This window comes from Anomaloglossus baeobatrachus, chromosome 10, assembly GCF_048569485.1.
Source record: "Anomaloglossus baeobatrachus isolate aAnoBae1 chromosome 10, aAnoBae1.hap1, whole genome shotgun sequence".
In the NCBI taxonomy this organism is placed as follows: Eukaryota; Metazoa; Chordata; class Amphibia; order Anura; family Aromobatidae; genus Anomaloglossus; species Anomaloglossus baeobatrachus.
The window spans coordinates 41,267,376-41,291,086 of record NC_134362.1 but is presented as its reverse complement, the minus strand read 5'-3'; the positions used below and the strand labels follow the sequence as shown (position 1 = coordinate 41,291,086).

Sequence of the window (23,711 nt, the reverse complement as noted above, 5' to 3'; positions counted from 1 at the left end):
CCATGTCTGGCGTAATCCACGGACCTCCAGCGTCGCTTCCAGCTGTGCTGCATGGAGGTGACAGGAGCTACAGAAGACACCGCCGCTCCTGTCACCTCCACGCAGCAACTTAGGTGAGTAGCGCGATCTGCTGAGGTGTCACTGAGGTTACCCGCTGTCACTGGATCCAGCGGTGCATCCAGCGGTGGATGAAGCGATGGCCGCGGGTAACCTCAGTGACAGCTCAGCTGATCGCGCTACTCACCGCCGCTCCGGTCAGCTCCACGCAGCAACTGAGGTGAGTAGCGCGATCAGCTGAGCGGTCACTGAGGTTACCCGCGGCCACCGCTGGATCCAGTGACAGCGGGTAACCTCAGTGACAGCTCAGCTGATCGCGCTACTCACCTCAGTTGCTGCGTGGAGGTGACAGGAGCGGCGGTGTCTTCTGCAGCTCCTGTCACCTGCATGCAGCAGAGCTGGATGCGACGCTGGAGGTCCGTGGATTACGCCGGACAAGGAGGGCTTTTTGGGGCTGATTAAATTGGTGATGAGGGAATGTGTTTGTGTTTTTTATTTCTAATAAATGATTTTTTCAGTTGTGTGTGTTTATTTACTGTAATTTACAGATTAATCATGGAAGGTATCTCGGGGAGACGCCTGCCATGATTAATCTAGGACTTATTGGCAGCTATGGACTGCCAATAACTCCTTATTACCCCGATTTGCCAACACACCAGGGCAAATTGGGAAGAGCCGGGTACAGTCCCAGAACTGTCGCATATAATCTATGCGGCAATTCTGGGCGGCTGCTGACTGATATTGTTAGGCTGGGGGGCTCCCCATAACGTGGAGCTCCCCATCCTGAGAATACCAGCCTTCAGCCGTATGGCTTTATCTGGCTGGTATTAAAATTGGGGGGGACCGCACGCCGTTTTTTTTAATTATTTAATTATTTATTTCACTGCACAGTATAGACACGCCCACCGGCTGCTGTGATTGGGTGCAGTGAGACACCTGTCACTCAGCGTGGGGGCGTGTCTCACTGCAACCAATCATAGGCGCCTGTGGGTTCTGAAACTAGGGAATACGAAATTGTTTAATGAGCGGCCGGCTTTTTCAAAATAGTAAAAGCCGCCGCAGCAGTGTGAATGCCGTGCAGTGCCGCGCCGGAGATCGGGGATTGGTGAGTATGAGAGAGGAGGGGAAAATGACCGACAGACTGAGAGAGGGACAGAGATAGTGACGGACCGACAGAGAGAGAATAGAGACCGAGAGGGAGAGACCGACTGACAGAGAATAGTGATTGACAGATATTGTGACACATCACTCGTTTCCAGTGTTTGACTAGCTAGGTCGTTCTGCAGGTCCGGATCGCTGTTGCGTCGTTGGCCAGGTTTGCCTGTTTGACAGCTCACCAGAGACTCACCAGAGACTTTGTAGCGATCCCGGCCAGGTTGGGATCGCTGAAAGTCTCAGTGTGTAAAGGGGCCTTTACTGTGGAAGAAATATCCTCAAACCTTCACTCACTTAGGCTATGTGCGCACTAGGTGTTTTTTTACCGCATTTTTGCACGTTTTTTGGGTGCGTTTTTGTTCAGAAAACTGCATGACTTTGCTTCACAAGCAAAGTCTATGAGTTTTCAGTTTTGCTGTCTGCACATTGGTGTGACACCATGAATTTCGGGCTTAGGGCCAGTTGATAATACACTGCTAGCCCTAACCCCATTATTAACCAGCGAGCCACCCGGCACCAGGGCATCTGAAGTGTTTGATACAGTGCCAGAATATGGCGCTTCTATGAAAGCGCCATTTTCTAGGGCGGCTGCGGACTGCAATTCGCAGCAGGGGTGCCCATAAAGCTTGGGCACCCTGCACTGCGGATTCCAAACCCCAGCTGCCTAGTTGTACCTGGCTGGACACAAAAATTGGGCAAAGCCCACGTCATTTTTTCTAATTATTTCATAAAATTCATGAATTAAAAAAAAAAAAAAAAAAAAAAGGCTTCTCTATATTTTTGGTTCCCAGCCAAGTACAAATAGGCAGCTGGGGGTTGGGGGCAGCCGTACCTGCCTGCTGTACCTGGCTAGCATACAAAAATATGGCGAAGCCCACGTCATTTTCTTTTTACATTTTGGGGCAAAAAACTCCTGCATACAGTCCTGGATGGAGGATGCTGAGCCTTGTAGTTCTGAAGTTGCTGTCTGCTCTCATGCATACACTAGTGGAGAATGAAGGAGAACAGATTGAAGCAGGAAATTACATCAGATCTTTTTTTTTTTCTTCGCCAATCTTTAATGGCATTGTTCACTGATAGAAAAAAACGCATAAAAACGCAGTGAACAAAAACGCAGCAAAACGCAGCCAAAGATGCACCAAATTGCGGTAAAAATGCATGCGTTTTTTTTATGCATTTTGCGTTTTTGTGCACTTTTTAGCAGCCAGAAACGCAGCATTTTTGATGTCACAAAAAACGTTAGGTGAGCACATACCCTTCCTTATATGACTTAAAGAGAATCTGTCACTCCTTTGACTGTTTTAAGCTCTTACTATGTAGAAAATACTAAGAAACTGGGTGTCACGCTGCACTTATCACCAATTCAAATCCAAAATAAATTATTCCATATCTTTATTGTATTAGCTAGGTACAGGTCAACGCATTTCAGGGGTCGCAGCCTCCATCCTAAGACTAATTTCACCATCCTATTACCTGTATGCCCATAGTAATAGCTTAAAACAGTCAAAGAGCTGACAGATTCCCTTTAATGGAAACCATGCACAACTGAGCATTATCCTTAGGCTATGTGCGCACGTTTCGTAATTACATGCAGTTACGCTGCGCTTTGTAGAGCAACGTAACTACATGCGTCCTGCGTCCCCTGCATAATCTTCATAGATTATGCAGGAGCCGTGCTGCCCGAAGCGCGCGTTCTAAGAAGTGACATGTCACTTCTTCCGTGCGCTTTGCCTGCAGCCCCTGGCAGGGGCTGCAGGCAGAGCGCATGGAATTGGCTTTTTTTTCACTACGGACATTTTCTGCAGCGATTTGAAGCACACGTGTGCTCTTCAGATCGCTGCAGAAATTTCTGCAGTGACAGTACGCAACGTGCGCACATAGCCTTAATGATAAGTCATACTCCTTTTCCACAGCCTCATTCCCACATTTAGGGACAGAAACAAAAATAACTGTATTAAGGCTGGGCTGTAAAAACTTAAAGTCCCAAAATGTGTCTGTTTCCTGAAAAACGTAGACTTACTATTTTTCTCATTTAGTGCAATTCCTCGAAGGGAGACATTTACCAGATTTTATATCACAAACTGCATAAATTACACAAGTATGCAAAATTTGGGTTTATGAAAATTTTTTCAAATGCAATGACTGATTATTGTGGGGTTTTTTATCCCCGAATTTCAAAAACACTTTTTTAACTGTCACATATAATTTTGCACAAAACGCACATGAAATAATGTACAAGCGAGATGAACAAGAAATATTTTTTCATTGCAGCCAAAAATGTACACAATATTATTTATAAAAATTTATTGAACATTCATTCAGAAACTTTATTGGAAATTAATTCTTGTGCTTTTTCCTTTTCTCTTCTAAGCTTCTCTTGATCCCTTTTCTTTTATAGAAGGCTGCAGATCTTCTCTGTGAAGCTTCCAGCAGTCGTCCCTCATCATGTTCACCTTCCATGTACTTTGTTATCATCGTTCCATCTCCTTGATGAAATCTCTCTCTTTGCTCTTCGCTAACAGCACCAAGGTTTTTAGGAAAGTCATCCAAATGGGAATGTAAAGAATGTAACTTCAATTTCGTCAGAGAACCCAAGGCTTTGAAGTGCTTCACCATGTTCTCCACGATGGACTTAAAATATTGGATCTTTCTTGTTACCTAGAAATTTTTTCATGACTTCTTTTCTCAACAGTTTTCATTTTTGTTTCGAACATGTCGTCCTTCATGACTTTCTGAATATCCAGATCTACAAAAATGGTTTTCTCCAGTTTTTCTTTGGACTATCTCTGAAACTTGATACACAGATACTTAAGTCTCTCCTTCTTTCAGTAGAGCTTTCACAAACCGCTTCATCAGTCCAAGATTAATGTGGAGCGGTGGCAGGAGAACTTTAATGGGATCAACTTAACTTTCCGCAACTACGTTCTTGAGTTCAGGTTGCAAAGATATTCTCGTTGACCAACTTTTTTGGGTTCTATTCCGTCTGACCCACTCACGCAAAAACCATGAGTTCTTCTTGTATCCTCCTTGCTGTCCAAGGAGCAAGGAGAGAACATTCATATCACCACATACTGATCATCCTTGGTCCTTGTAGCACAGCTTTCAGACCTATTTTTGGACTGAATCAATAAAGAATCTCCACTCGCTCACCTTGTACTCAATGTTACATTTTTCTATCAGCCAAATACCATCACTGGGCACATCTCTTGCTTGAGCTTGCATACAGAGGGGAGTATGGATTCAATAGAAAGTATAGGCTTCGTAATCATTACTTTCTATTGAATCCATACTGTGCACTGTCTGTTGGAGGGTCTATTGTGCGATTAATGGGGGTTTTGGGACCATGACCCCCACAGATCTGCAGGCAATTAAAGTGCCTGAAAATAAAAAACATGCTCAAAGTAGACATATTAGTGATTGTTGAGGTCTTTAGCTCTTGGACTCCTGCCAATGGATCCTTAAAATAATTCTATGACATCTCAAAAAGGTTCTAAAAGAGCGCTTACATTTTATAATACTAAGTATGGTGAAGGAGGTTCAAAAATGGCAGAATATGTTTTTTTTAAGAAGAATACTATAACTTATATATAAAATAAAAAGATAAGTTACATCTAACTTTATTAATATGGCTTAACCGATACCTGAAAATCTTCCAATTTTCTCAGTCCTTTCTGGATTTGGAGCCCCATGTTGAAGCTGGTTTTTTTTCTGAGCTAAAACTTGGTAGGTTTTTATTTCTCCGGTATCGGGGTTGTTCACATACAGAATTTTACTATTACTGCTACCCAATCCCTAAAGCAATGTGGAAATAGGAATAATCAAATTTTACAATGTGGTTACACAAGCTCCAGCCTTACAAATTCCCATATTACTTAAAGGAAACCTGTCACCAGGCTTTTCTATTTGAGCTGTGGCCACCATCAGTAGCATCTTATATACAGTATTCCAGGATACGTGTCCTACGTCATCCACACTAGCCGGCATTGAGGCAGGGCAGATCAAAGTATTGCAGTGCACACGTGCGGTTGGTCTTTAACCTTTCCTCGCACCTGCCGTATTACAGTACTTTCATCTGCCCTCAGCACCTAAATGAGTATTATAAAAGTGTTTTTTACGTTATACAGCTCGGCCAGGGTTCTTATATACAGTATTCTAGAACGCTGTATATAAGGGCTTAGTGCTGGTGGCCGCAGCTTATAGTCAGTGATAGGTTCCCGTTAAAGAAGTTATCCACTTCTTTTGCATTGATAGGTCATCAATATCTGATCAGCCGAGGTCCAACACTCGGCACCCCTGACAATCACCTGTTCTTGATGCCAGCGGTGGCAGCAGGGGGTGGGAAATGCTCCGTTTTGGAGCTGCCCTGTGTTCTGATAGCGGCCGCGCCCCGGTACTGCACATCCACCTCCTATTGATTTGAATGGAAGGCGGATGTGCAGTGCTCGGCTGCTGCCGCTATCAGAACACGGGGCAGCTTCAGAACTGAGCATTTCTGGCCATCTGCTACCGCTGCCCGGACCGAGAACAGCTGATCTATTAGGGTGCAGTATGTCGGACCCCGGCTAAACAGACATTGGTGAGTGGTGACCTATCCAAACGATAGGCCATCAATGTAAAAGTAGTGGATAACCTCTTTAATTAACTACTTTAGGCTCTAATCATACATAGTCAGACATCTTGTTAATGTCAGTGGTGTTCCGTCTGGCACTACAAGTGTCTGTGTATGACAAATACATCACCTGAATAAAGCTATAATTTTCCCTTACTGGTTAGTTTGGGTTGAAGAAGGGAAATAGTGCCCTGTGTGTGCCAGGCGTTAAGCATCATATCTTTTGGATTGCCATAAACGTATTGTATATGCTGTTTTTTCCACTCAGCACCACAAATAACTTCTCATAGTTCATGCAATTAGATGGAGGTACTGACATGCTAACCTGCTTTTTTGGACAGTCTGTTCTACCTCATCCCAGATAAGCTCTATAAGATTAAGATTTGCAAATGTGCAATGGAGGGTCAGCTAACCAAACTCGGTAATTGCATATGGCCAGAGCAGGAGACATCGCAAGGACCAGACAGAGCAGCTACATTAAATGCAAAAAAGAAAAAGACAAACGGCTAAAAGGAAACTTTGTGGCAGTAAAACTCTGCATTTATTATGAATAATTAAAAAACTCCACCTAGTAGTCAGATCACACAAAAAAAAAGTAAATATTAGACCCACGCATTTCGGCATGTAGCCTTCCTTCTAGCACCTACTGGATTACTGGGTGGAGTTTTTTAATTACTCATAATAAATGTGAAGTTTTAATGCCGCAGAGTTTCCTTTTCACTCGACGTCTTTTCTTACTTGTCTAAGATTTGTAAAGTCCTGGTAAGTAAAAAAGACCTCTCATGTTCCTGGAAGCACCCCTTGACTATACGACTCTTTTGGCAAGGTGCATTGTCTGCTAAATCCATCATTGTGCCATAGGTTTAAGGAGTTGCCCTATACCTAAAATGGCTTTTTATTAAAAAAAAAAATTAAAATCCTAACCAGTTTTGTAATTTGCATTATTTTATACTCTTCTCCCTTATCAACTAATCCTTAATATGTGCTTTTTTTTACTTTACTTCCATGATGTCATGATTCCTCTGTGCAGAGCATCTTGCACACAGGTGATGCTCTGCTGAACCTTCCTGAATTACGGTGCTGGCAGTGACATTATTCCTCTGTGCAGAGCATCTTGCACACAGATGATGCTCTGCTGCGCCTTTCTGAATTACAGTGCTGGCAGTGACATTATTCCTCTGTGCAGAGCATCATGCACACTGGTGATGCTCTGCTGCGCCTTCCTGAATTACGGTGCTGGCAGTGACATTATTCCTCTGTGCAGAGCATCATGCACACTGGTGATGCTCTGCTGCGCCTTCCTGAATTACGGTGCTGGCAGTGACATTATTCCTCTGTGCAGAGCATCATGCACACTGGTGATGCTCTGCTGCGCCTTCCTGAATTACGGTGCTGGCAGTGACATTATTCCTCTGTGCAGAGCATCTTGCACACAGGTGATGCTCTGCTGCACCTTCCTGAATTACGGTGCTGGCAGTGACATTATTCCTCTGTGCAGAGCATCTTGCACACTGATGATGCTCTGCTGCACCTTCCTAAATTATGGTGCTGGCAGTGACATTATTCCTCTGTGCAGAGCATCTTGCACACTGATGATGCTCTGCTGCACCTTCCTGAATTACGGAGCTGGCAGTGACATGATTCCTCTGTGCAGAGCATCTTGCACATAGGTGATGCTCTACCGCGCCTTCCTGAACTACATAGCCGGCAGTAACATGTTTCCTTTGTGCAGAGCATCTTGCATTTGGAGATGCTCTCCTGTGTTTCTTTGAGCACTAGCTGGCAGGTTTTTTGACAGCACAGGATTCCATGCAGGTTCTGGGAGGTGCGGATTACTCAGGTGTTCCACCTTCCTGGTAATTGCTCTGTTTATTACTGAGCATGCTCTCCCAGAACCTCGCCAGTCATACTCTCTGGTTCTGCAGTTGTGCTCTTGGCTTGTGTTTGTGCTTGTGTTCTGATCTACGTTTCGTAACCCCGGAATGTTGTTTGACTCCTCTCTGCCCGCTCCCTGTTCTTGTCCTTACCTCCTGGCTTCTGACCTCAGACCGTTACCTGACCACGTCTCTGTATGCTCCCTGAATCAAATACGCACTCTCCTGGAATTCTGATCATCAGCCTGTGACTTGACTGAGTTTCTGCTTACTCCCTGTGCCGTGTCGTGTCCTTCTATTTACTGACCCCGGCTTGTATGACTACCCTTCCAGCTATACTATCCGTAAATAGTCACTAGCATCACATGTGATATTTCATTTCAAGGGAGTCCTAAATGGGTTCTCACAAGAGGATGACCCTGCAGTCACTTCACTTTTCTATCACCTTACCTGGAATATGATATCATCAAGGGGTTATGCTGTGGTCACTTGTAAGGACTGGAGGCCAAAGAAGCTGTCAGAACGTGCTAATGTGATGCCCTGGCAAAACCAGGTAGTCACACATAGGCCCCCGCATTACACCATCCCTCGCAGGGTTCCTTACAGCCGACCTGAAACCCTAGTAACCCCCCTCAGGGCAAGACAGGCACACCAGTGGGTGGGACCAGGCGGTTAGGGAACGCCCACCAAGGGGTCTAGACAGCTGAGGGCGGGAAAACAAGCAGATTAAGTTTGGAGTTCAAGTTAAGAGGAGTGGAAGCTGGGGCTAGGTGGAGCTCCAGCGGAGGTGAAGTTCAAGTTGAGTGGTGCCAGGGTTGGAGCCCTGGTACCTTGGCTAGGTGGCAGATGGTGGTCTCCGTCGGCAGGCGACGGGAAGACGACAGCCGGAGATCCGAGGTGGACCGGGACAGGGTTGGAGCCCGCCGGTACTGACACCAAAGACCTGACCCGGAAACTGTGCACAGAGGGGGTACTCGGACCCTGAAGCCAGGACCGGAACCAACGGCCTAGCTAATCAACCGATTGAGTGCAGGATTATAGGTCCTGTCCCAACCAAAGTCCCAAAAGCAGACAACCACCCACAGAGAGGGATAAGGCAACCGCCAGGGCCCATAGATCCCACGGGATAGCGTCAGCGGGCACGGCTCCTCAGGTACACAAAAATCCAGGAGCAGACTCCCGTGTTCCATACCGGGAAGTCTAAACAAACAACAGAAGTAGTGCAGAGGAAAAGACGGCAACCATCAGCCCGGGTGGGGTACCAGAGTACAATCGGCCGCGGCGGCCGGCCACCAGCACCCTGGTTTACTAAAAGACTCGTGTGATTAATTTAATTGTGAGTAACCAAACATTCCCTGGTACGTCCGGGCGCGCAATCCCTTGCCATCGCCATACCCTGCACAGAGACACTTGGTCCCGGGACAACCATCCCTACCTATGGAGGGGTTAACATCCAGCTGCCACTACATCTCTCCCGGGTGCGCCACAACAGCAGCGGTGGTGCCACCTTTCACCACACACCGTGGATGGCGTCACGAACTGAATACGGCCAAGGCCGTACAATTACGTCCCCCTTTTCATGTGGCGTGTCCGCGTGACCCCCGGGTCCGGAGGATCCCTCGAGCCACACAGCGGGTCCGGATCCGAGCAGCCCGGCTGCTACAGGCGTGGGGGCGGCACACTGGTGTCACTCACCCTGCTTCTATCACTGACCACTGATGACGTCTTGTTCCAAAAAAAACAGGTTGTGATCCGGCTATGACAGAAAAAGTGTGCAAACGCTGCATTCACCTGTCCTAAGAACTCTATCATCGCGATTGAGTCTGAATGTTATTAGAGTGCGTCGATAAAAGAAAGTGTGGGAAGTGATTGCAGCACAGTCTCCAATGATGTCCTGTTAGGCATGGGGTGACAGAAGGGAGAGGTGAGTGCAGGGCCATCCTCCTGTTAAAGTTTAAGACTCCCCTTAAACAAAACGTTACAGGGCATGAAGTAAAAAAAAGTACATATAGGGAATAGCTGTATAGAGAGTATGGTATGTTAAAATAAAGCAAATTAAAAAAGTAGTTAGGGGTTAAAAATAGATGTTTATAAACAGGCATGGATTGACCCAAAGGAGAATTCTCCGGTGGGCCCCTGTGCTGGTGTGAGCCACTTACCCTCCCAATATGAGCAGTATTTGGCCCCATTACATTATTCACTATGTCCAGAAATAAAGCAGCAGCTTATCATTTACTCAACAAACTACCCAGTGCATTATTACATAGAAGCACAGATTAATGAGAGAATGAGGCTAGCTGAGCAGTGCGGCCCCAGAGTCAGTGTTTCTGGTGGGCCCTTGGTAGGTCAGTCTGACTCTGTTTATAAAGGTTGATAACAGAGAGTGATAGAAGAAGGGTCTTAATTCCGCGCCAAGGACTCAAAGGATCCAGGAAGAGATTAATGTTTCTTTAATAACATGCACAAGTCTACGCGTTTCTGGAGACACAGCTCCCTTCATCAGGACATTGGCAAGAGAACATCAAATCTGGTTTCAAGTGAGATGGTGAAGTATAAAAGCATGCAATGATGTCATAGGAAACACCCATCCTGAAAAAAACTTTGAAAGCGGGCAGGATCCTGATCATTCTAGAAATCTGTATGTTCCAACAGTTCCCTGAATATTGAATTATGATCAAAAACAGTTATATACACTTCTACTAACATACAGTAAACATGTACAATACTCCTGACAAAGGAAAAACAAAATAGATATATAATAGATATACTGAACGACATACACGGGGTTAGAACCTGGTGTAAAAGGAAGAAAAACAGCACGATGTCATGGAGGAGCGGAGACATCAACCACAAAAAAAAAAAAAATGGTTAAACAAATATATATTAATTTTTATTACAACATTAAAAAACTAGGAAGCATCTATCTCTGTGTTTAAAAGCAAATTACCCTAAAAAATTATTGAAAAAAAAAATAAAAAAATTATATATATATATATATATATATATATATATATATATATATATATATATATATATATATATATATATATATATATATATATATATATATATATATAAATATATAAAAAAAATCTGGTTTAAGACATATATAAAAAATGTAGTGGAGTCATTAATAAATAAGAGAAAATTGAGAAAAATTATTATATATAACCTAAAATCAATAGAATAGATCAGTGACCTCATTCTTCTCTGCTGAATGGGGAAACATTTTAAACACCTGTATGCAGGGCATGCTTCAGTGCCTTCACAAAAAAAGATCCATTTTGGCAAAAGAAGCCACTGCTAATATAGCTGAGGTGTACGAGGAACTCAGCCGATTTGAACTGCATGCCTGCCGAGTTTAGGATTTTGAATACAGACATTAATACAAAATTGACCCAGTTGGAGCAAGATTCCATCTTTACAAAATCAAAGAAACTGCAGAGAGACAGGCAGGATAGAATCTCAGATAAAAAACCCACTCCCCCTGGGAAGAATCCACCTAGGGATGGGGGCCCTAGAGGGTTCCAAAAGGAGACATACAAAAGGACTAGGTCCACCAGTTTCAACAGAAATTTCTTTAATAGCAAATTTCATAAGAACACGACTAATAAAGATAATTCTAACACTAAAGAACAGCACTCCAATACTAGTGAACCCCCTGTTCCTGCCCATGTAGCTCCCAATCCCACTCTTGCACCTCTAATCCCTGATGAGGTTTTCATTCCTGATCTAGGTTTAAAGGCCCCGAGTAACATCCAAAAGGTTAATACCCTGCCCAGAGACTTTGAAAAAACCAGGGAACAGCTGGCCCTGATCAGACTCCAGATTGAGAAGATTCGTAAGGAAAGAGAGTCAATGGAGATCTCTGAGAACAATACCCCCAGTCTTCCAGGTACTGTCCCCACGGTCCAGGAAGATATGGATCTCTTAGATCTTTCCATTTATGATGAGTACACTCCACTCCCAGAGACCCTACCTGGGGTGGAAGAATTCAACCCCCTCCCATCTCAAGAGTTGGTCCGGAGTAATCCCACACAGAATATCATCACAATAGACAACACAGAAAAAAACAATATGTGCGTCCCTTTTTTAGCCATGGCCAAGAACACGGCCCTGAAAACGACGCAGGTGCAGATGACGGATTTTCTCACCCCCAGATCAGGGAAGAGAAAAGATTACGGAGAGGGCGACGGGCTGGCCGCAGGGTCCAGTAAGAAAGACAAAAAAAGTCTAAAGTAATTAATCAAAAATCCAGTATTTTTAATTTATCCAGCCATATTCTGACTAAAGGGGAAGACCAAGTACTGAGCAAAGGTCTCTCCTTTTGCCCCTCCGCTCATGCCAATGATTTTGACATCTATCTGGATTTCCAGAAGTTCATCAGGAAGTTGACGTTGACCAGACACTTCCAGTTGAATAAATATAACCCCATGGAATCCTCGGGAGATCCTGAGGGATTTTTACATACAGATCTAAGACCAAAGTCTAGGTTTTACCCCTTGCAGAGCAAAGGACACCATCTGAAAACCTTCAGCAATCTCGTGCTGGAGGATTTCAAGAGATTGACCTGTTCCAGTTACCCCCGTAAACCCAATCTTAGTTCAGAAGAGAAAAAAGGTCTCCGGTCCCTCAAAAATAATCATGAACTTGTTATCAGGAATGCTGACAAGGGAGGTGGCATATATTGCAGGATAAAGAGACATACATAAAAGAAGCATTGAGGAATTTATCTAATCCATCACACTATAAAACAGTAGGGATTGAAGAATATGATAATGCAGTGGCCAATTACCGTATATTCATACAAACAGCTGTGGACATGAGGATACTCAATAAAAATGAGAAAGCCTTCTTGGAGATTGATAATCCAAGAATGGCTTTTTACTATCATTTACCAAAAATTCACAAGAGCTTGGTGGATCCCCCAGGGCGACCTATTATCTCAGGGATAGATTCCCTCACGGTTAATTTAGCTGCCTATATAGACTGTATCATGAGGGTCCATGTACTGAATTTGAAGAGTTACCTTCGTGATTCCACACAGCTCATCACTCTAACTAAAGATATTGAATGGAAGGAATCCTATCTTTTCATTTCTCTAGATATTACGGCTCTTTATACCAATATTGCGCATGACCTTGGGCTGGAGTGTTTTAAACAATTTTTAATGGTAGATGATCGCCTACCGATGGGTCAGAACGACTTCATCCTGAAAGGGATGGAGTTCATTTTAACTAATAATGTCTTCTCTTTCCAAGATAAAATATACCATCAGCACTGCGGGACCGCGATGGGCTCAAAGGTCGCACCGACGTTCGCAAATTTATTTATGGGGGCCTTTGAGCTTTTATACATTTATAATTCTAATTTTTTTAAACACATCATTTTGTATAAACGTTATATTGATGACCTGTTCGTCATATGGGATAATACCAGTAATAATGTGGGGTTGTTTCTGGAACACCTGTTGAGTAACAATTGGGGTCTGTCCTTCTCACCCAATATACAGAAGGACAGTATTGATTTTCTGGATCTGACCCTCTGGCACAACAATGGGCAGATTTCGACAAAAACCTATTTCAAGAAGGTTGGCAGCAACGGGTATATTCATTTTTCCAGCAGTCACTACAGCAAGTGGCTTAGTAATATACCAAAGAACCAATACAAAAGAATCCGTAAGAACTGTTCACTCAACATTGATTTTAAACAACAGGCTGACATTTTAAAGGAGAGGTTCCTTGAGAAAGAATACCCCCTTAACCTTGTCAAGGGAGCGTATAAAGCTACGAGTACCCTGACCCAGACGGATTTGATCAGACAAAAAGTAACAGGGATTGGGGACACAAAGCCCTGTGACTTTTCCTCAAACTTCCTCACCACTTACAGTAATGATGGTGAGAGGATCAGGAAGATTCTTTCCAAACATTGGGGGTTCTCCTAAATGACCCGGTCCTAGGGGGGTGCTTACCGGCACAACCCAGAGTGACCTTCAGGAGAGCCTCTAGCCTAAAGAATATGCTAGCCCCCAGTAGACTCAGGGAGGTACCCATCTCCCAGTCTTCTGTCAAACCCTCTGGTGGTTATAAATGTCTCATGAGGAACTGCCTTTGTTGTTACTCGATACAACATAGGAGGACACAATTCTGTTCTGGTTCAGGGGAGGAATTTTTTCCTATCAAAACCCACCTAACATGCCAATCTAACTATGTCATTTATTTGATCGAATGTGAATGTAATAAGCAGTATGTGGGCAGAACGATACAACCACTACACAATAGATTGAATTCATATCGTCACAACATTAAAAAAGGCTTTCTCCTACACGGATTGTCTAGGCATGTCACTATAGCACACAATAAAAAATCTAAGCTTAGGGTCACCCCTATTGAACAGATCCCTCCTTTTATCCCGAACCATATGGAAATGCTCAACAAAAAGGAGACCTATTGGATCTATAGGCTACGTACACTTAAACCGTCGGGTCTCAATGAGGTCACTGATCTATTCTATTGATTTTAGGTTATATATACCCGTAATAATAATTTTTCAATTTTCTCTTATTTATTAATGATTCCACTACATTTTTTATATATGTCTTAAACCAGATTTTCTTATATATTTATATATATATATATATATATATATATATATATATATATATATATGTTTAGCACCAGTCTGCGCAGGCGTACTTTGGTTGTGTTTTTTTCCCCACGCCTCTTGAACTTTGTTCACCTCTCTGACACTAGCTCCGTACTGCCTGCATTTCATTGAAGGTTCCACAATATACTCCACACATAGCCTTCGGCCATCCGCTCTCTTCTAGCAGTTCCTTGACAGCAATTTGAGCTCCATCATTATACCCTTAGGCTGCCTGCCTAATAAGAAACCACCTTAGGACGATGATAGATTATGAATCGGGGCGGTAGTCCTGTGGTTGATGTCTCTGCTCCTCCATGACATCGTGCTGTTTTTCTTCCTTTTACACCAGGTTCTAACCCCGTGTATGTCGTTCAGTATATCTATTATATATCTATTTTGTTTTTCCTTTGTCAGGAGTATTGTACATGTTTACTGTATGTTAGTAGAAGTGTATATAACTGTTTTTGATCATAATTCAATATTCAGGGAACTGTTGGAACATACAGATTTCTAGAATGATCAGGATCCCGCCCGCTTTCAAAGTTTTTTTCAGGATGGGTGTTTCCTATGACATCATTGCATGCTTTTATACTTCACCATCTCACTTGAAACCAGATTTGATGTTCTCTTGCCAATGTCCTGATGAAGGGAGCTGTGTCTCCAGAAACACGTAGACTTGTGCATGTTATTAAAGAAACATTAATCTCTTCCTGGATTCTTTGAGTCCTTGGCGCGGAATTAAGACCCTTCTTCTATCACTCTCTGTTATCAGCCAACTTTGGGACTGCTGCCTGGACCTGGATCTTATATATGCCTGTATAGTGGTTGTGACTGGCACAACCATTATAGGTGAGTGTGTTTTTATTACATATCTTCCTCCCCTTTTTTAGGGTAAGACCCTAATGCGCTTTTCTTTCCACAGTTTCTCATCTGTTTATAAAGGGCAATTTCAGGGGCGGCACGGTGGCTCAGTGGTTAGCACTGCAGCCTTGCAGCGCGTGGGGTCCTGGGTTCAATTCCCACCAAGGACAACATCTGCAAGGAGTTTGTATGTTCTCCCTTTGTTTGTGTGGGTTTCCTCCCATACTCCAAAAACATATTTATAGGGAATTTAGATTGTGAGCCCCAATGGGCACAGTGATGGCAATGTGTGTAAAGTGCTGTGGAATTAACAGCGCACTATATAAATGAATAAATATTATTATTATTATGGTATCAGACAACCCTTTTGAACAGCTGCCATGAAGGGATGTATTTAATCAGCCACAATACTTAGGAAAACGCTATTGTACAAACCTTCCCTACATCATTACATTACCTTTGACAACCTGTTTACACCAGATATGGTCAGATGATAGATTTGTGTTTTTTTGCTCCAAATTCAATCAGCATTGTGCAGCAAAAATCTGGATTCATCTGACTAGTCAATGTTTTTCCACTGTTCAATGATCCAATTTCTGACCACAAGAGCCTTGTTTTTCTTTTACCCCCTAAACAGCCATGGCACAGGAGCTGCTTTTACAGTCAATCCGTGCCATAGGACAATGAGTTGTGTGTGTGGATGCATTAGCTGGAGACCACTGTTGTATTTGGCTGCCGTTTTCTTGTCTGTGTTTATCAGAATGACTTTGTTGGTTTCCATCAATCACACCATTCTTGATATAATCTCAGCATGCAAAATCTCTGCAGTTTTAAAAATATTGGAATTACTGAGTACCAAGTATCAAGTACTGATGCCCTGGCCTCGTTCAGAGTCGCTCAGATTGATCGATTTCTACCTTTTAATGTGGAGTTACACTTTAAATGATCCCAAAAAACCTCAAATCACTTGATTTTATGCTGCACGCTGGGGTCATAATTCCATACGGGGAAGCTCGAATTTTGAAAGGGCCAGGGTCTCTAATAGTGTGGCCAGTCACTGCGCATATATATAATAATATACAAGGCATAATATTACCAATAATATACTATATAATAACACATATGTGCATGAGCATATTTACAGTTCACATTGAGTGGAGATCATGTAGGATGCCCAATATAATATGAAATACATGGTTACCATTGAGTTACAGTCACTTTGTTGAAGATATGGATGTTCACTAAAAAGTCCAGAGGAAGGAATCAGTCGTCCGCTGTCATCTATGGTGAAGTTCTGAAAATATCTTTTCTCAAAATTTGTATCTCTTGTGTCGGCTGATCTGCTGAGTTGGGACTGATATCAAGAAATAAAAGATGACATGTTATGGTGCATTAACAATTCAACATGATGTAAACTAAGCTAAAGGATCTTGTAAAATCAAGGCTATAAATGATACGACGCGAGCAGTAGTCAACATGAATTCCTTGCTTTAGGCCTGTTTCACACGTCAGTGAAAAACACAGATGTTCTTCACTGATGTGTAAAACACGCACATGTCCCTCTGTGTGCCGTGATTCACGGCGCACGTGGGTTGTCCATGTGCAATCCGTGATACGTGATCTGTTATCGGTGATTGCACATGGACATTACTCACCTGTCACGTTCCTGCTGTCCATGGCGCTGAACTCCTCGGCTCTGCAGCAGCCGTCCACCGCTCTCTGCAGCTACTTCCGGGTCGGCTCTGGCTGCATTCATGAATATGCATGAGCCGGTCAGGAAGCTGCAGAGAGTGGTGCTGGATAGGTGAGTTGAAAATGTTTATTATTTTCAATGTCCGTGTTTTTCTGGTACGTGTTTCACAGATCACACCATAGTGTGGTCCGTGAAACATCTGTGATGCCAGAAAAAAAATGGACATGTCATCGTGCGGCAATCATGGACACGCGTATACGCCGCACAGAGACACAGTCAGTGAAAAATCACTGATGTGTGAGCAGACCCATTGATTATAAAAAGCACAAACGTACCAGAATCACTGACGTCTGAAAAAGGCCTTAGGTAGTAGATCAGTGCAGTAGTAGTGTGACAAAGGAACCTCTGTGTAAATACAAGGGAGCCGGTGCCAAGGTACGAGAATGAGTGAGCAGCTGCCTGGCGTAGGTTGTTTGTGCATGTAACAGGCACCAGGCATTTATTGTCCGGTTGACAAGTGAGCAAATAACTGACACTAACTGTTCAGATAAGTTAGCAAGCGCCTTACTCAGGCTGTATGGATGCGTTCACACGAGCCGCATGACTCGCACGTGTCTCACATCGCGTCACCCGGCACATAGAAATACATGCAGCCGACCCGCTCCTGTCAGGAGACAAGCCGGCTACAACGGGTGATGAGATCTGTGTCACGTTCCCCGTGTCCCAGCACCACTCCTTACCCACTGATCCAGTCCACGTGTCCACCAGTCATGGCTTTCGCTCCCGCTCATGCTCCCCAGAGTCCAGTTCCTGGTCTCAGGAGTCTGATTCTGACTAATGTTCTGTATAGGACCGGGCCGCGCCCACTCACCTGGTCTTATAGCCCCAGCACTGCTGCAACAGGAAATGACCTGAGGCTGTGCTGAGTATATAAGACTGGCCTCCCCATGTGGGCGGCGCCTGATCATCGTTTGTGTTTCTATGCCTTGTCTTGTGAGCTAGGTGCTTAGGTCTTTGTTCCTGTTTCCTATTACTGTCTTAAAGTACGCTGTGACCTTAGTGACTGTTAGGGCCAGATGGATGGGCAGACCCGGGAGGTGGATCCACTGGACCGAACTCCCCGAAGAGGGAACGGAGTCCGGTAGCCGAAGCACTTTAGGTAGCAAAACAGTCCGTGCACTTAGAACACAATGGAGAAGTCCCTGGGACCACGGGGTCACTGATGGTGGTCCGGGTGACGGAGCTCAGGTTCGGAAGCCGGGATGATGTCAGGCGGGGTCCGGAACCGTTGGAGCGAGATGGCGGGTCACCGCAGGGAACCGGGATGGTACGGACTGTCAGGATGGTAGATAGGCAGCGTTCGGGGTTTGAGATACAGCAGGACCGGATGGCAATGCAGGATCGGCTCTAAAAGAGAGAGAGGTAAGTATCTCACAGGAACACAAGGAGACCTGACTCCTAGCTTGGGAAACATGAAGAACAGGCCCCGCCCCCTTGGACATTAATCCCCTTTATACCCTGTACCTGTGTGCATCATTTCCTGTCAGTGGACACTGGCCCTTTAAGAAAGGGTCAGTGACCGCGCGCGTGCCCTAATGCGCATGCGCGCGGCTCGGGTGCCAGAAGCCAGGGCAGGAAGCTGAGAGGAGGAAGCAGCAGAGCCGGCCAGGGGCTGGGAAGCCGACGGGCGCCGGGAGCGGGGACCAGGAGGCCTGGGAAGCGCGGCCAATGGAGGCTGGAGAGCGGGGAGCGTGGCAGGTGAGCCGGGGAGCGGAGCAGAGGACCCGGGGAGCGTGACAGTGACCTGGTCCTGTCTTTGCTTCCTGATACCTGCACCCGTTCCTGCCACGTTAGTGCTCCAGCTACCGTGTATCCTGCCCTCCAGGTGGGGTGCTCGGTCCAGTGGATCCACCTCCTGGGCCTACCAGTCCTCCCCGGCCCTCACAGTATGATCAGGCCATGGATCCCGCTGGAGCGCAAACATCAGAGCTGGCTGAGCTGCGGCAGGAGCTGGCACAACAGCGTGAAACCCTGAACCGGATGCTGAAATTCCTGGCATCCGTGGACCACCGGTTATATACGCTGCAGACCGCCGCCTCGTCTGAGTCCACGCAGCAACCAGTCTCCAGGTCTGAACCAGGTTCCTCCACAGCCTCGCAACTTCGCCTTGCTGCTCCGCCTCGCTATGCAGGGGATCCCAAGTCCTGCCGCGGTTTCCTGAACCAGTGCTCCCTGCACTTCCAGTTGCTCCCGCACTTGTTTGCCTCAGACCAGGCCAAGGTGGCGTTCCTGATGTCACACCTGGAAGGCGAAGCCCTGGCCTGGATTAACCCCCTGTGGGAAAATGAGGACCCGATGATCACCGACATCCAGGAGTTCCTGCAAGCTTTCCGAAGTACCTTCGATGAGCCCGGACGAACTACCGGAGTGACCTCTTCGCTTCTCCGGCTACGCCAAGGGACCCTGACAGTCGGCCAATACGCCATCCAGTTCCGCACGCTCACCTCTGAGCTGGGCTGGAACAATGAGGCCTTGACGGCGGCCTTTTGGGAAGGTCTCTCTGGCCGCATCAAAGACGAACTAGCCGGTCGTGACGTTCCACGAACCTTGGGCGCTTTGATTTCCCTGGCCACTCGGATTGACCTCCGTTTTCAGGAGCATACCAAAGAGATAGTCCGGGAGAGGCGACCACCTTGCCACGCCTTGCCCCCACAGAAATCTACCACACCCTCGTCCCTGCCTTTCCGCGAATTGTCACCAGAATCCATGCAAGTGGACCGTCTAACCCAAGCCAAGCAACGCCGTGCAGAACGGCTCGCCCGGGGCCTGAGCTTCTATTGCGGAGACGGTTCACATATGCTCCGTTCTTGCCCGGAGAAACCAGGTAGACCCCAGGTCCAAGGGATGGTGGGAACCGCCACCCTTGCCACCGAAATCCCTTTGGTTCCAGTTAAACAGACTGTCCGGGTGACGACAGAGGGGACCCAGTTTTCAGCTGAGGCCCACATCGATTCCGGGGCAGCAGGCAACTTTATTCACCAGGCCACGGTAGACAAATACCAGGTCCCTGTCACTCCGCTGAAGAAGCCTCTCTGGTTCGCCTCAGTGGATGGCAAACCGCTCTACGAACCTGTCCGGTTTACCACCGAGCCCGTGAGCCTCCAGGTTGGCACTTCGCATACGGAGACCATCGCCTTCTATGTCATCCCGAGGATGGCTCCTGAGCTCCTGCTGGGTCTGCCCTGGCTTCAAATCCATGACCCTGCCATTAGTTGGCGCTCTGGCGCTATTACCCGCTGGGGACCCTTGTGTCATGACCACTGCCTACAGCCTGTTCCTCGGTCCCTGTCACCTGAACCGTTGGAACCACCGACCCCTGAAGAAGAGACAACGCTATCCAGTGTCGTTCCATCGTCCCCAGCCTCTGAGACCTTGACTCCACCATCTTCTGGAGATATGACTTTGACTCCACCGGCTGCCCAGGATGAGACATTGTCTGATACCCGGTCCGAGACGCCCGATCCGGTCGTCATTGATTCCTGTCCTGCTTCTTCCCTTTCCGTTGCCTCCCTTGCCGCTGACATGGGTTCCCCGATACGGGACATAGTGGCCATGAAAACGGTCCGGGGTAAGCAGTCCTTCCTGGTCGATTGGGTGGATTGCGGTCCTGAGGCCCGGTCCTGGTTGTCCCGGAAGTACGTTGCTGCCTCTCTTCGGTGCGCCTTCATGTCTCGGCCGAGGAGAGGGGGGCTTCAAGGGGGGGGTACTGTCACGTTCCCCGTGTCCCAGCACCACTCCTTACCCACTGATCCAGTCCACGTGTCCACCAGTCATGGCTGCCGCTCCCGCTCATGCTCCCCAGAGTCCTGTTCCTGGTCTCAGGAGTCTGATTCTGACTAATGTTCTGTATAGGACCGGGCCTCGCCCACTCACCTGGTCTTATAGCCCCAGCACTGCTGCAACAGGAAATGACCTGAGGCTGTGCTGAGTATATAAGACTGGCCTTTCCATGTGGGCGGGGCCTGATCATCATTTGTGTTTCTATGCCTTGTCTTGTGAGCTAGGTGCTCAGGTCTTTGTTCCTGTTTCCTATTACTGTCTTAAAGTACGCTGTGACCTTAGTGACCTGGTCCTGTCTTTGCTTCCTGATACCTGCACCCGTTCCTGCCACGTTAGTTCTCCAGCTACCGTGTACCCTGCCCTCCAGGTGGGGTGCTCGGTCCAGTGGATCCACCTCCTGGGCCTACCAGTCCTCCCCGGCCCTCACAATCTGATACTCGAGCGAGTCATATGGCTCGTGTCAACGGACCCTATGAATGAGTATGATTGCGCTTACTTCTTGAGCCTGAGTGTTTTAGTAAACCAGTGCACACCAAAATTTAGATGCCTTGGACAGTGGCGGACCATTGGTGCAACCTGTTCAGCCGAACAGGGGTTCAAGAGCTTTTAGGGGTTTATAAACACTTCCAATGAAAGTGAAATTGTGCATTATGATGAGCTATTGGACTGTAAGAGCCCTCTTCTGTTTGCACTGGCCTTGGGCATAGGACTGGTCTTGGTTGTATGAATAATGTGGCATAAATTTGGATCTCAGAATCTGAGTACATATTGTGATGCCCTGGCCTATCAGGTCGTCACAGGGTATTGTGCAATCTGCCCTTCAGCACAGTATCCACCCACCCTGGTTACGGATCCTGGTCCTTTGGTGTTGCTAACAGCTTAGCCAATCAAAACCCTAGGAACACTTTACACTGTACCCACCAGACACACCATTGGGGACCTGAAGGGAATAGGGCTGCCCACATGGGGGGTTGGTAGGGGAGAGTGGAAAAGTGAGAGAAGTGAAGTGGTAGTGGAAGGAGAAGGAGGTGAAGTGACTCTCGAAGAGAGGTCATGGGCGGAGCAGGGCTCCCGAGTACTAGTTGGCAGACATTGGTCAGGGCCTGGTAGGAGCTGGAACCCCGGTTGCAGGGGATAGTGTCAGGGGGCACGGACTGCCGAGGAGGGCGGCCGGCGGCCTTGAGCTATCACCGGGCAGGGGCCAGGGCACGACGGGGTAGAAGGAACCCTAGGCCAGGAAGTAGCTTCATGCGTCCTGGTAATTTACCTGACGGGGGTGAAGACTTCAAGTGTAATACCCAACCCGCTCCAAAATCGGGGTACTAGTGCACCGATGGGATAGGACTCTCCCAATACAGTCCAAAGAAATCCTACGCGTGAACCCTGAGAGCAAGCTCACTCCTTTAGCTACACGGGTGAGCAGGACCCGAAAAGTTTCAGACTTGAGGATGAAAAGAAGAAAACACAGGTGCCAAGGAAAGGGTCACAGACTAACTGCAACACCAAGAACACTGACCCAAGCGTGCTTACTCCTAGCTGCAGTGGTGCTCAGAACTCTGGTTTACAAGCTGTCGGTGTGGTTATTTATGGACTGAGTGAGTACACTGAAAAACCCTTCTCCTAACCCCAATGGCACCCCTACACCGCCATCACCGGGCTCCCGGGGCAAGAATCACCTACCCACGGAGGGGTTAAAACACCTTGCTGCCATACCACCGCCACCGGGCGTCCCCAACTGCAGCGGTGATACCATATCTTACCACGCACCGTGGGTGGCGTCACGAACTTTCCTAATCCCGTGTATATACTCCCCCACTCCTTTTTAGTTCGAGTGTCCGCGTGGACCCCCCGGGTCCGGAGACCCCTAGAGCCACCGCGGCTCCTGATCCGAGCGGCTCGGCTGCTGCTACGGGGGCGATATAATATGGCCTTGGCTATAAAGGGAAAAAGCACATACAATATGTGGACACAACTGGCAGTTTATACATTACACCTACAGGAGCTTTGCTGGCACAATCATTTTTCATCCATAGGCATTAATATAGATTTTGTCCATCTTTGCATGTAAACATAGCCCAATAAACATCCGACTACCCATTACACTGGCTACACTGGAATAAGAAATTGAAATTTTATTAAAAAAGGAATAAAAAAACAAAACAAAAACTGAAAAGTAAATTTTGTTTTAATTATTGAGGCACACAGCAAGGAAATGCTATGTTAATAAATGAAGAATAAAATAGTTGTGGAGCGGGCGAATAACGGACGACATCAGAGCAAGAATAAGATGCAGAACCCTATACTGTGTAATCAACAAGAATATACAATACATATACACACAAAAGACATGCAGAGCAATGGCCCATGTGCGATGATATTAATAGGATAAAAAAAAAAAAAAAAGGATAAAAATCATTGATATCGGCAGAACATTTTCCGGTGTTAACAGGCGATGTGCTGCTGATAACATGCTATTCTATGCACAGTGAACTATTGTATCAGTTTGTGTATAGCCGATCGTTAATCGATTAATGGCCTGTACTGGTGTAAAAGGGCCATAAATAATAGGGAAATTCAGTGCAGAAATAATAGGTTTATGAAATGAGCAATCAAAGGGAACCTATCATGTCCGATAATGCGATTAAAGGGATGGTTCAAAGGCTGAAGAAGTTTCAGTCTAAATCTCTAATTATTTATTGCTCTAATCTAACCGAATTTGTAAAATGACTGCATTAAAAATTCCCTACCCTTCCCTGACTACACTATCTAATTACTATTGATTTTTTTTCCCTGCTTCCTTTCTGATGATGCTTCATTTGAGAATCCCCAGTGTATGCTTAGATACTCAAACAAAGTATCATCAGGAGCCGAAGGCTGCAGTCATTGACACAGCCCCTGCCTCCTCCCTAAAATGAAGTGTCATGAGGGGGCATAGGCTGCGAAACTGACAAAGCCCCTGCCTCCTCCATCAAATGAA

General features: G+C 46.1%; 1 protein-coding gene across 1 annotated transcript in view; it reads right to left on the bottom strand.

Annotated features, from left to right (window-relative positions):
• The window catches only part of LOC142254963 (tesmin-like), a 115,912-nt gene that overhangs the window by 47,182 nt on the left and 45,019 nt on the right, over positions 1–23,711 (bottom strand). The window contains exons 5-6 of the mRNA XM_075326367.1: positions 16,403–16,555; positions 4,854–5,004 (exon numbers count right to left, since the gene is read on the bottom strand). Of these exons, the coding sequence (XP_075182482.1) occupies positions 4,854–5,004; positions 16,403–16,555 (304 nt within the window). The remainder of the gene's footprint in view (positions 1–4,853; positions 5,005–16,402; positions 16,556–23,711) is intronic.